The following is a 14,181-nucleotide window of genomic DNA, read 5'->3' as shown; positions in this document are numbered from 1 at the left end:
AAGATTCCTTTATTGTTGTTAACAAAGGAGATCACAGAATAACAAATATTGATAAAATCTTGGGTGAAGTAACATCAAAGTTACAGTGCCTATTGGTGTTACTTTTCAAATGAAAGCCACAGTAATAAAGGGATCAGCAATCATTCACTATCAAAGTGTCATAAAATAATAGCCAAACTTCCAATTTTCAAGTAACAAAAACAATTCAATGGTAGAACAACACCAAATTTCCCAAGCAAGATCTTGCCAATAGTTCCATATTTATCACTAAATTTGAAATATTGAAATATTTTAAGCTATGTGGGGATATGGCATAGTTACCTATTCAACTATTTAACAAATATGGTAGAGTACAAGCAGATTATTATTCTGCACAATAAATTTGAAAACTATTTACCTCAACACAAAACAAACTTGCTGAAGTCAATGGCCAGATTTTGTATTGTAATTAAGAGTCTAAAACTTTCACAGGTCATTGCATCGTGACAAAAAACTAGGATGAAATGGAAGGGATGTTGCAAAAGTGTAAGAGCCCAGAAATTGAACTCTGTTTCATTTTTGTCTGAACAATAGAGTCCGAGTTTTGAGTTGATTCAAACGGCTATGAAGAATCTTTCTGAATTCTCATTCAGGCATACAAATATGCAATCTATAAAGAAATATGATATGAATACACATAAGCAAGTTATGCTTATTCCAGTTCATTCAAACCTACAGAACAAAGTTAGTGATTTTCTTAAGAGAATTTAACATATTTTATGAAATTGTCTTTTAAAAATGTTTACAGATTCCTGAGCCTCAAGACATTTCTGCCATTTCCTAGTCAATGTTTTAAAGATGGAAAATCTATTTTTTCTTAATTTTGAAAGAAAGAAAGAAAGAAAGAAAGAAAGAAAGCAGGAAGGAAGGAAGGAAGGAAGGAAGGAAGGAAGGAAGGAAGGAAGGAAGGAAGGAGACACATCCTTATAGATAGAAATCTTAAAATACTGCAGAAAACTTATATAAGAGCATTATTTTATGATCAGAAGAAAATATATGTAGGGAGGAATTGCGTGGATTTTTAAAGCTTTTCAAAAAAGAAAAACCAAAAAGCTTCTCTAAAAAATAAAGGCCACATGATTAATTAGTATCATTATGTTTTCAGAAAGGTTTATTCCATCTATTTTACTCATGTTACAGAGTGCAGAATGAAGCAAATCTGATCTAGTTTCCTAAAATCTTTTCACAGCTAGTTAGAAATAGTGGAAGAGCCCTTTTGTTGTTACTCACAAAGATAAATCCCTTCAAAGATTTGCATTTCACCTGCAAATTCTCCTTCACACTACTCTTTTCCACAATCTGTAAGTACTCTGTAGTTTCTCTTTTACTTTGCATATTATACAGTATAACTTAACATATTATATAAGAGCACTTCAGTCCCACAATGTAGGATTTGAACTTATGTGAACATTTATGATGGCTCCAGAACATTTCAGAGGCTTACAAAAATACATTCAACTAAAGATTTATGAAAGGGGTTTTTTGTCTCTTAGTTCTCAGACTTTTTAAGAAAACAAGGTAAGGAAACCAAATAGTTCCCAAAATAGAAAAAATGCCCCCCCCCCTTTTTAAGGGAGTAACCCCAGAGAAGTGTGGGTATGTCCTTTAACCTGTTACAAACAAGAAGATTACTCTGGATTCCAGAACAGCTTTCTCATGAGGAAGTGCTCATCTTATCCTCCCAGCTATGAAAAATGGGATTTTCCTGCATTGATTGTTCTCATTCTGAAAAAAAGAATGTATTTTTCAGAAATACAGTGAAACCTGAATTTAGTGGATACCTGTTTAATAGACTTCAGGTGTAGTGAGTCAATTTCTCTCTACATTTTCTCCCAATTAATGGAGAAGAATTTTCCATCCAAGATAATCAAAAGGAGGCCTGTAATTTTCAACAAGTATTACATCATTTTTGGCAGTGTACATTATTTGTTCAGATAGCTAAATCACCTGGAATGATATAATTAGAAGTTTCATGGGCATTCAGAAGGAGCAAAGTCCATTCTGCAAACTGCACTGTTAGATCAAGGTTTCACTGAGTTTCAAAAACACGCATATTTAAGAGTTCTGCACATGAAGTTGCATACTTTACATTTTTATAAGTATTAAAGATCTACCATTTATTAGTCAGTCTTATAAATAATGCTAAGCAGAAAGAAAATTGTATCAGGGTATTCTTCAGTTTATAAAAGCAAACATCGAACAAAGTCTAAAGTGCAGACTATAAGTCATGATAATAAAGACAAAGGTGCAGCCAGATTTGCATCTATGTATACAGTTACTATTGAACCCTACAAAAATTTAGCCAGTTTACTATATAAAAACTGCCACGTACTTCTTATCACAGTACATCTTCCGGCCACTTGGTTTGTAAGTTTTGCTGAAAAGTCCAGCAGTCGTAAGCAACAAATTAAATGACCCAGTTTCACAAATGTAAGATAATACTGCAAAAAATGAGAGAAAGTCACACAATGTTGATTCCTCCTCCAGAAAATGCAAGTGTCCTCTTGTTGCAAGATGTTGAATTGTTGCTGCTGATCTGACTGCTTTTCACAAGTGATGTCTTCATTTCAATTTCACATGCAACTATGGCTGCATTCAATTCCATTTGAGCTCGGTGGACAACATAGAACATGAGGCCTATACTTATTACAATCTGTGAATGAAGCAGATACAATTGTCTTACTTAATATTTTCAGCTGCAAACATGGACATAAAAATATTTAAAGTACATGAAGAAAGTGGCTTTTTAAAGTGGCTTTTTTTTGCAGTTGAATTGTCATGTGCCCACAAATTACCAAGCAAGATTGAGAGTCAAAACACAGGTAGTTCTTGACTTACAACAGCTCATTTAGTGATCATTCAAAGTTATAACGCCACTGAAAAATGTTAATTATGACCATTTTTCACATTTACAACTTTTGTGGTATCCTCATAGTAACGTGATCAAAATTCAGACGCTTGGCAATTGACTTATATTTATGAGTTTGTCAAGCTTGTGTTTAATTAAACTATCTGTGTTCTTTTCTTGCCTTCTTCCAGAAACTCCTTTTCAATTAAGGGGTGGGTGGGATGCCAGTCAACCATGAAGTTGGCCTGGCTGAAGCTATTTTGAGACTTCAGTACTGAAGGACTGAAGAAGAGGGATAGGGAGGGGGGCATAGAGATAGTTCGGGTGTTGTAGTCAAAATACTTTGTCTTGGGAACCAAGGAATTCCTGCAAGCACTCGGAAGGAAGGGACTCGAGTCACCTAGCAACTGGACAGTATCCTGATTGGACCTTGTGACTAATTGTTTTGAAAAAAGCTGCGGGAATTCAGAATTGGTTTTCACAATCCTGCACCAATATGACATATCCAATAAACCTATTCTTTGAGGATATTGGCTGCCTCAGAATTTTCTTTGCTATGAGTATGTTACTTGGAACCCTGACACAGTTGCAGTGTCCTAGGGTCATGTGATTCCCCTTTTGTGACCTTTTGACAAGCAAAGTCAATGGGAAATCCAGATTCATTTAGCAACTGTGCTACTAACCTAACAACTGCATTGATTCACAACAACTGTGGCAAGAAAAGTCGTAAAATGAGACAAAACTCATTTAACATATGTAGAAATTGTAGTCATCAGTTGAGGACTACCTGTACCAATATTGAAGACTGCTCTTGCAAACAGATGACAAAGGGTATGCAATTAATTATGTCTTTGATATAGATAAATGACCAACCTTTATCAACACTCTAAGAATAGTTTAAGCTAATTAAACAAGTAATTTTAATTTAGATGAAAAGATACACACACAGAGAGAGACACACACACGTCTAGTTTAATGTAACAAAATTAACATCTAGATAAGATGTGATATAGAAAAGAAAAACTGTAAATGACTGTATACTACTGATGGTTTGAATTTCATTTTTGCCATTAACTTACTAGGCAATTTAGGCTTAAACAAATAAGCAAACAAAACAAAAAAACTTCAGATCTAAAGAGTGATTTTGGCATCTGTACAGCTCTCAAATACTAAAACATTAATGCCATTTCAAAAGACATACTGTATCTCAGTACAGAATACAAATACAATTTGTTTCAACAGAGTAATGTTATCTTTTCACAGAAGCCATATATTGATTTAACTTGGGAAAATTATTTAGAAAGACATACGCACATCACGCTGAACTACCTGGTGTTCCTGTGTCATTCACAATGCCACACATATTAATATTTCAGTACTCTATGCCAAAAATTCAGATAAAATATCTATTATGTTATATATTCAAAAGCAAGTAACATATTTTTTGCCAACCTGGCATGGGCTGAGATTATGTAATTTGCAATTTGGAGGATGCCAGTTTGGAAAGTCTAGTTAATGAAGACTATGCATTTTGCATACAAATATTTTCTGTCAATCTCAGATTTTTACCCCACTGCGAAGTTTCCCTGAAGTTTCGCATCCTTCACCAAACCTAAGCACTGCCAAGGATCACATAGAAAATGACTTTAAAAAGCCAGTAAAGGAAGACCTTAATGATATTCAAATTAACAATGGCCTACAAAAATATCAGTTACAATCTAAATTCAAATTTATGACAATCATCCTGCCCCTCCAATCACATGAATGCAACTTGGGCACTTAGCAATAGACTCACATTTCCAATTAGCTGCAGTGTCCCGCGATGTTATTCAATTTGCTATGGGTTAAATTGGAATCGCACTTATAACTGAGTGACTCGACTTATGATCGCATAACTTGACTTATGACCAAAATAAGAATAGTCATAAAATTGGCCAGATCATGTGATGACTCAACCTATAAATTTAAAATGGAAATTGTGGTCCCAATTATAGTTATGTCAAGGACTACCTGAAACATGGAATCAGTGGTGGGTTTCTGCTGGTTCGCACCGGATCGGGAGAACCGGATGGTGAAATGGACCTGGAAGTAACTTCCAGAACGCCTGCCCCAGCCCTGTCGCGCTCCACGCTCACCCCCGCCTGCTGGAGAGGTCCAGCAGCATAATCCACCAGACACCTGTCTTGCCTCCTCCAATCTCCTCCAATCTCCGAAAGTTCTTTCCCCAGCGTGTGATAGATTTCTACTGGATTCCCCTCTGTCTTTCCTCCTCCGATCTCCCTAATTTCGGCCCTTAATCCTCCAGTTGTCTATTTTGGGGAGGTTTTCCCCTCTCTTCCCCCCACCTTTTCATAAGAGTTCCAAAAATTTTTGCCACATGGCTTGGGGGTGATGGTCATGTGACTGAGTGTGCATGAGTGATGTCAAGTTGGCCATACCTGCCTGGTCACATGATTGCCAAGCCACGCCCACAAAATAGGCCACACCCACAGAATAGATTCAAAAAATTTTTGAAATCCTCCACTGCATGGAATGTAATAGGAAACTGCTGCCAACATTTTATTATGTATTCCTTCTTACAGTTTTACCTATACTTATAAAAGATTTGTCCAACTTATAAAAAATGTAAGTTATTGTCATACATAGTTTTGCCATATATGCTAACACTAAGAAAATATTGATTTAAAAGCTTTGGCAAAATAAATAAAAATCCTAGTATTGTAATTTTGGGTTTGAGGAAAATGGCAAACTCCAACTATTATCTATTACTGTTAACAAATATGAGAGGGAGCTACTTCTTTAACTGCTGAACCATTGCATTTGGTTCCAAAGCAAATATCTGAAAATCTTGCTTCAGAAGCTTGCTTCAATTAAAGCATTATTTAAATACAATGGCTTCTAGAATGGACTGAATAGGTTTTTTTCCTCCCCAGACATGAGCATTTCAATCAAAATTTAGGAATTAGGCTTTCTGTTAGGCAGGATATTCAGATGGACTGAGGAACTTCTATTGGTGGAAGGATCCAAATGAGTATGTTTAACAACACCTATAATGAAGGAGTACATTCCACACAATGCTATGGATATTAGATACAATAGCAGAGTTGTAAGGGACCTTGGAGGTCTTCTAGTCCAATCCCCTGCCTAGGCAGGAAACCCTATACCATTTCAGACAAATAGCTATCCAACATCTTCTTAAAGACTTCCAGTGTTGGGGCGCAAGCTGATTAATTGTTCTAACTGTCAGGAAATGTCTCCTCAGTTCTAAGTTGCTTCTCTCCTTGATTAGTTTCCACCCATTGCTTCTTGTTCTACACTCAGGTGCCTTGGAGAATAGTTTGACTCCCTCTTCTTTGTGGCAACCCCTGAGATACTGGAAATAACTTCTTACTAAGAGTAGGCAATATGCTAGATATTTGGTATTTCAATTTCCATCAATATAGTCAAGATCAGAGACTATGGAAGTCCCAGCCCCAAATAGCAAGAGGGTACCACACAGATGCACCGATTTATAAAAGTTAACCTAAAATGCTATGAGAATAAATTGCTGAGTGAAGTCAAAACAATTTACCTGTAAAATAAAAATGAAATAACCACTAAAACTTTGTTCTGCAATAACATCTTCCATAGTGCGCAAGGTAGTTCCCAGGTAGGAGTTTAAAAGTTGAGTTGGAAGTAATCCAATGGAAGAAGCCATCAGGTAGTTTGGTAGTGAAAGATCTGTGATCTAAACAAAAGGAATACATATCATTAGACAAGCAAGTCTGATCAGTTTTTCACTCCTGCGGAAATGACAGCAATTTAACAACCCCACATTTCAAGACAGACAAAAGAAAGGAGGGGGGAAGTATCTGACTACTTAAACACAATTTGTCCAGAAAGATAAAGAAAGATAAAGAACAGTTTGCCAAAGCTATATAGAAGTTTCAAGCTGGAGCATATCCTGGATAACAAAGCAGGAAAAGATACCTTTAGAAAGATTTTTCATTCATATGCCTTTGTACATGCCAGCCCAGAAAGAAGCATCATGGCAACTTACTCAGAATCGATTTTTTTAAGCTGCAGCTTTAAAGAATTCTTTCCTCTATTCTGGTACATTTGGGGGGGGGGGGGCATATAAAGTTTATATTCACATCTTTATTTTGATCTGCTGCCTCTTCTTTAATGCTGAGGCCACTCTATCATATTGTTTTGCAACTTTTTGATTGTGGGGTTATTTATTATGAGATTGTACCATTTTATGACACTTGATACATTTTATTTTTTGCATGTGATTATTAAATTGAAATAGAAACTGCTGTGGTTGCTTTTGCTGGAGCAAATGCTTAAGCCTGCAGGGTATTCAAAAAGGTATTTGTGAAGTGAGCAAGAGTTTGATAGTGCTGTGCATTTCTTCCCATAAGCTTGTTTGCTCTGCGTCAGAGACAGTACAGCATCCATTCTCACGCTACATCTCTCTTTGACTGCTACTGTTGAAAATCAAGAGTGTAATCTAGGAAACTACCAATTTAAATCGTACAGTAGGTCTAAAGTTATTTTTTTAATTCCTTAAAACTTCAGTTTTCCTTAAAACATAGGAAAATTTAATAAAATAGGTTCACACCATATTTATCATTACTCACTAACTATTCAAATGGTAAGTACATTTCCTGACAAACTATCCAACCCAGCTACATGCAGTAAGAGCTAAAAATCATTTTTTTAAATCCATGTTTTTCTAAATAACTTTTTTCACTTCATTATATATAAGTTTTATAGATTAGATTGCTATAATTTAGTGATTTTATTTATGTGAGGTAAATATTATTTTGTAATGATTTTAGGAGATAATAAGGATCCTGAAGTCCCACTTATTTTGGCTTCAAATTTAATTGTAACGGCTAAAGAAAGCTTGAAATTTTAAGGCTCATATTTAGTAACTGGTTATATGAAGTTAGTCCACTTAATGCAGGAGTACTAATTATCTGGGTAGATTTGCAAAGATTTTTTTTTTGAAGATTATTGTATTTGGCCAGATTTTGATGTGGGCTTGTCTACTGCTGTCTTTTTACTTAGAGTTTGGCATATCTGCTTTCGATAGACATAAAATATATAGTTCTATCAGGCTAAAGGTCTTGTGAGCTTTGTTTTTCTATCTTTCAAACTAACAAAAATAAATGATAACAAGTTTTGTAATTTATAGTTCTATATATAACACATTAATAACATGCTTAAAGACAACTCATTTCATAAATGTAAGCAGCATAAGTTATACTTTTACATTTAATTACAGTTATACTTTTACATTTAATAAATGTAAATAATAAAGCCTTTCTGAAGATCACACATGAACCAGCTGTCTAACTGCTCCTTTATGACTATGGGGAATACTATTGTTAAATATATGAAAACTCCTTGACTATCTTAATTCTGTACTGTTTGAAGTTTACAATTAATTCTTTTAAAATATTTTTCCAACATCCTTTAATGTGGTGCATATAACTATGAATTGAATTCTGCAATAGAATGCAGAATTTCCTGCTTAAATCTTGCACCAATTGTTTCATTACAACCCTATCATACAGATTACAGACAATAACTCCCTTTTTATGATTTTGTAATCCCTTAAAGCAGGGCAGAGTTGGGTGACTCAATGGAGCTGAGCGTTTACTGGCCCGATGCCCTTCCTGATACCATACAGAGTTCGCAGTAGATTGTTTTTTTGCGCCCCACAGACAATATTACCTTCAATTATCTATTATACGCAATAAGATTTTATAAAACATTTTCAAGCCTAACATAATATTAGATTACCCCTTGATATTTTAGATACATGCAGAGAAAAACTGGAGTTGTCAATGGACGTTTGATGGATGTGGAAAAATCCTTGATATGCCAATTTAAATTCTGGTGCAACATTCCTTGATATGCAATATTTTAATCCTTCAGCAAGCTAATTATAACTGGAATTATTTACTCACACATCGAGATATCCTGAGGAAGTTGAATAAAAGATGCCCTTGGCTTGGGTTGAGAAACATGGATTGGCCCAAGGTCACCCAGCTGGCTTGGTGGGAAAATTGTTTCAATTACCTGAAAATAATTGCCCATGGCAATATACCTTTTTTTTAGTTTGAATTTTATCAATTTTTAAATTTTAGTTTACTATTAAAAGAAGTTTAAAATCCTAAAGATCCTAAAGGTGCTTTTTCAAGAGGCAACTGGCCTGAAAACACCTTTCAGACCACCATGATCTGGATGACTGAGAAGCTCCATAGACAAAATCCTAAAGGGCTCATAGGAAAAGATTATTACTGTAAATTAGTATTACTGAAGGATGGATCTATGTAAGTCAATATTCCCATTTAGGAATATTTAGGGAGAGCACCAAATAAAGTGTTTCCTGGAAAAAGATGAGTGACAATGTGCTTGTGGCAAGCCATTATTTCAAGGAACAGAAAGTGAGACAAAGGGTGTCAAGACTCAGATGACTTCTGGGAAAGGAGGTTTGAGTTTGAGATCTCCACTGTACGTAATTGTTAATTGAGAACTGAATTAAATTTGTTTAAATCTGAATTACTGCAAAAGGGATTTGGGACTGTCTAAAAATTAAGATCAGTGGGACATTTAATTAAAACAACTTTTTATTGAAAACTTTTTGTTCCAGATGCATTTCAAAATCCTGAATACCATCATTGAAATGTGTTTTCAGTTATTTTAAAGTACTTTGGAATAAAGTAATGGAATCTCCTATATTCATAAATCAATGAATAAGAGTCTTAAAGAACATTAAATATGTTACCTATAACTTTAGGATCAGACTCATTCAACTTTTGTCATTTTTATTGGATACTTCAAAGAATGCATTAAAAGAATGTTTGTCTACTTTGAACTGGTTATACAAAATGACAGACACATTTATGCTTAGATGTATATTCTATTATTGTTCTAATTTTGGTGGAGTGTCTTTTAGGTGTTAATGGGGCTTTGAGGAAAGATGTTTAAGGCATGAATATGATTTGAATCATATATCAATATTTTGAAACATACTAGTATTGAGAGAACTACAGATTTACCAGGATTATTCCTTTACAATAGAAATACATTATATGTATGAAATGCTACCCTCAATTACAATCTTGGACTGATGACTTACATTCACTCTGTTTATGAACTGGCCTTCTACTGTTGTAATGGAAAGATTGATCAATATTATTGCATCTGCTCAAGATTTAATACTTACTTTATTTTTTTTTAAATATAAACTACCTTTTTCTTTCACTTTATTTTTCTTTTTTATATCTTTTTTTCTCTATTTGTGTACACTAAGCCAAAAAAAAGAAATGAAAATATATTTTGCATATTAATTGCACTACAGGCATAAAAACAGGTATAGCCTTCAATATGCTTCTACAGTTTCCCAAATAAAATCTTTTTAGATGTCTTCTGGTAACAAACAACCGACGCTTCCCAATCAATCATAAAATGTAAATTATTTCAAGGACCAAACACAAGTATTAAATATATATTCATCCTTTGCCTTGAGTGCAGGAAAATACAGAGGTGTTATGTTACAGGCCAAAACCAACTATTCATTTTAGAAAAATAAAAAATGTACCAAATTAACCTTCATAAGATATAGAACCAGCACAAAATTGGCTTTCATATTTTAAGCACAATTTCTTGTAAGTAGAGGAAATACAAGGTGATTCTTATGTTAAAATAACTCCTACATCATAATTGTTTTGGAAGCTCCTTTGTGATGAATCAAGTTATGTCAAATTTAAAAGCCATATACTGTCTTCTAAACACTGAAATAAGTAGGATAATAGTCTACCAATATCTAAACATGTATTGCTCTCGTTGGTTAGGAAAGGTATGCTAGGAGTTGTAAAAATGTTAAAAACCACAGCTTTCTGATAATCAGAAGCAGATAACTGATAGCAAGAAAGCATAATTTAACCTGTTTTCTGCCTGTGTTTCCTTCTGAATAGCACAGCTTTATTTATTTTTTCTAGATGCAAGAATATATAGCAAAGTCTTCTGTCCCCAGGGAGTAAATTGCTGTACACTACACAGGAAATGCTATATGACAGAGATTTGAGACAAGAAAAACAACTAAATATCGCTCTCCTCTTGTTTCTCAGTGTCAAGTTACATTCAAGGAAGCTTTCCCATTGTGGGTTATTATTACATGCATCTGCAGGGAATATCTGATATTGATCATATATATTGATCAATATTAATATCTGATATATTTATTTTCTTTGAACAATCAGTGAAGATTTAAGAACTCTTCCAAAACACTACCTTGGGGGGGGGGGGGCAAAAGCATATATTCTGATTATTTCTGGATTCTGACTTTTCCTATCTCTGCAATTAGTATAGTATAGCCTTTATTGTCATTGTACATCCTGTATACAATGGAACTGATTGATAAACCAATTATTTGCAACCTCTTTGCCCTGTAACTGGATCTGAACTGGTAGGATAGCCAATCTCACAATATCTAGCCCTTCTGAACTGTAGGGCTCACAATCCTGTGCAAGATGGGTCTGGTAGGAGCTCATATGAGACACCTGGAGAGCAGCAAGGTGATAAGCCCTAAGCTGGAATCGGCACTGGATCCAAGAAGGAGCCTTTCACCTGCAATTTGTTAAACAAGGCACATCAGAACTCCCTGACAGTTACTCACAGAGAAGAGTGCATTTTGAAGTCCAAAGGGTATCGGTGTAAGTCTAGCCAAGGCCACCACCTTGAGGCCGCTTCCTCCTTCCACAACGCGGATGACGGCGCTGAGCTTCTCGCTGCCCTGGATCCTCGCCAGCACCCATCGGGCCAGGAGTTTCTTGCAGACCACGTGGGAGATGAAGGTGCCGATCACGACACCCAGAACCATGAGACCCATGCCCAGCACGAAGCCGTAGAGATAGCCGGCGGCCACGTTGAGTAAGATGTAGCCCCAGCCGCAAGGAAAGGACACCACAATGAAGCCCACGGTGAAGAGGAGCACGCCGGCCAGGCTGTCCAAGCTCTCGGCCCAGAGCATCAGGTCCCGCAGGTACTGGCGCATCAAGGCGAGCGAGGCGAAGCAGAACATCGCCAGGAAACAGGCGCTCAGGCAACTCTTGCACCAGCAGGTGCCCAGCAGGCATCCCGAGCAGTGCCACGTCCTGCTCTCCCCCAAACCGTGTCCCGCTTCGGGCAGCTGGCAGAGCAGGAGCTCCACCGACGGTTCCTGAGAAGGATGAGGCGGAGGGCAGTGATACAGCCCGTTCTGCTCCCCGAACAGCAGCGGCTCGCCGGACGCCCCTCGGCTCGCCGCTTCCGCCGGCTCGCCCGCGGCTCCCAGAGGCTGCAGCCAGCGGTTCAGGTCTTGCCGGGCTCCCTGAGCGAAGGCGTGCTTGGTCGCCCGCGAGAGCAGCTGCAACGCGGCGGCCCCGGAGCTCCACATCGCCGCCCGGCGTCTACGACGAACTGAGCGCGGCGAGGCGGAGGAGGCGCCGCCGGCGGGCGAAGGTCGAGGGAGAGCTGCGCCTTCCCTGCTTCGCTGGATGAAGACGCGACCGCTCGCTCATCGCCGCCGCAGCCGAGGAAGGCGCCGGGGCTGAGGAAGGCGCGAGCTGTTCTTTTGCACGGCGGTGGTCTCCTTTTACCCGGCGGTTAAGCGGCGGCGGCGACCAAAAACATCGCGGCCTTGCCAGAAGGGACGTCCCGCGATGAAGCAAGAGCAACAGCTGCGGCGCCCCATTCCCAAGCGCTGCCGAGGCCCCCTCAGCTGGTCCGGCCGGTGCCAAAGGCCGCCGCGACTCAGGCGCAGCCGCCTCAAAAAGCGCGCGGCGAAGCGGCGGCGAGCGCGAGATAGAAAGACGCCGAGGATGCGTCGATCCTCCGCGGCCTGGTGGGGGCGGATGGGCGGCGCTGGGAGGGGGCCGGCCGAGATTGCCGCCGACGTCGCCTCCTCCTCCTCCGCCTTCTCCTCTTCCTCCCCCTCCTCACGCAGCGGAGTTGCAGAAAGAAGGGGGTCCTCGACGCGTTTCCAGAAGGGCGCTGTTTCTTCCCCCCACCTTTCACACCCCGTTTCCGTTGCGTTGTGGTGCAAAGATAAAACACCTCATAAGTGTGCGTCCACAAGGGTCTCTCTCAGTCTCTCCCTCGCTGCGGAGTCTGCCACGTCTTTCACCACAGACGCCCTCGCAGTCATAAACAATATTTTTTAAAAAATTTTTGGCGCGCAGGGCGTCGTGCTTGCGGATCTGAACCTTCCCGACTCCTTTGTCTTTCTGTCCAAAAGCTCTCCTGACCTGAATGCGGTCGCATCGATCCGTTTACACAAATGCACTTTCACATCCGCACAGCTCGCTGGCCTCCGACAGGCTTGTGATCTGGTGCTGATGTTTGTTCACAGCGCGCAAAAACCGCAGCCTGAAGTGCTGTACTAGGGGATTTGCCTTTGGGACGTTATTACCATATCAAATACCTCATAAAGGATTTTGCTTTCAGTTGGAAAGAAATGAAGCGTGCGGCTTATAAAGAACATAATTACAAGTTAGCTTCATAATCTGTAATTTAACACAAATAGAATCAAAGCTGATGAAAGAAGGAAAATGGAAACAAGATTGAAATCCAGCCACTTACTGAAACTTAGCACCTGGCTGGCTTTACTTGCATTTTCTAACAAGTTATAGACCACCTAAAAAAAGTGAAAACAGGGTACCACCACGTTTGCATTAAGTAGGAAATAACTTGGAGTTTCAGGATAAACTCTGCATTGAGTTCTTAAATATGTAAGACCTATTTTGATGTAAAGTAATATGTGATGCATGATGTATGCAATGGTAATGTAATGTCTATGACATATAAATTTTAAAGAAGTGTAAATTTGTTCTTTCGTGGAATAGAACCACTTAATTTTCAGGAACTGAGATGTTTACAAACAAACCCTAGGTGAAAATTTTTGGGGTGCTTTTCCGTAACACTTTGTTTCCATTGGAGCTTCAAAATTACAGAGGTGCTGGCAAAAAAAGATGTAATGTTTTATTCTAAACTATTTTCTCAGTTAAAACAACCAGTTCTTAAAACATTCGGTTTTAAGTTTAATAAACTATTTGCACCCCATTTTAACTTTCCTTTTCCACCCCACCCCACTGTATTACAGTTTATGGAATCAGACCTAAGGATTTAAAGGGACCTTGAAAATCACTAGTGCAAACCCCATGCCAGGCATAGGTATTAATAGTGATCTGCCTAAGGCCATGATGGTGAACCTATGGAACACATGCCACAGGTGGCATGCGGAGTCATATTTAGTGGTA

The 14,181-nt window shown here is 38.3% G+C and overlaps 1 protein-coding gene across 1 annotated transcript; it reads right to left on the bottom strand.

The window, feature by feature from the left end:
* Positions 1 to 581: 581 nt before the first annotated feature.
* TMEM64 (transmembrane protein 64) lies at positions 582 to 12,751 on the bottom strand. Its single transcript, XM_014062120.2, has 3 exons — positions 11,562 to 12,751; positions 6,459 to 6,614; positions 582 to 2,692 (listed from the first exon to the last, which is right to left on the bottom strand). Exons 1-3 carry the CDS (start codon positions 12,318 to 12,320, stop codon positions 2,501 to 2,503), a joined length of 1,107 nt encoding a protein of 368 aa, XP_013917595.2. The 5' UTR covers positions 12,321 to 12,751; the 3' UTR covers positions 582 to 2,500.
* Between the last annotated feature and the right edge of the window lie 1,430 nt (positions 12,752 to 14,181).

The sequence above is a fragment of the Thamnophis sirtalis genome, unplaced genomic scaffold (genome assembly GCF_051295495.1).
Source record: "Thamnophis sirtalis isolate CommonGarterSnake01/CBP01778 unplaced genomic scaffold, rThaSir2_p1.2 scaffold_2, whole genome shotgun sequence".
In the NCBI taxonomy this organism is placed as follows: Eukaryota; Metazoa; Chordata; class Lepidosauria; order Squamata; family Natricidae; genus Thamnophis; species Thamnophis sirtalis.
Note: the sequence above shows the minus strand (reverse complement) of the source record. Positions and strands in the feature narration are given on the sequence as shown.

What these genes read in the sequence shown, in the direction of transcription:
- TMEM64 (XM_014062120.2), bottom strand. Translation starts at nt 12,320, where the DNA reads ATGTGGAGCTCCGGGGCCGCCGCGTTGCAGCTGCTCTCGCGGGCGACC. An exon ending in TTCAAAATGCACTCTTCTCT is followed by an intron (nt 6,615 to 11,561) that starts GTGAGTAACTGT and finishes CCTTTTGTTTAG; the next exon opens with ATCACAGATCTTTCACTACC. An exon ending in ATTTCATTTTTATTTTACAG is followed by an intron (nt 2,693 to 6,458) that starts GTAAATTGTTTT and finishes CTTCATTCACAG; the next exon opens with ATTGTAATAAGTATAGGCCT.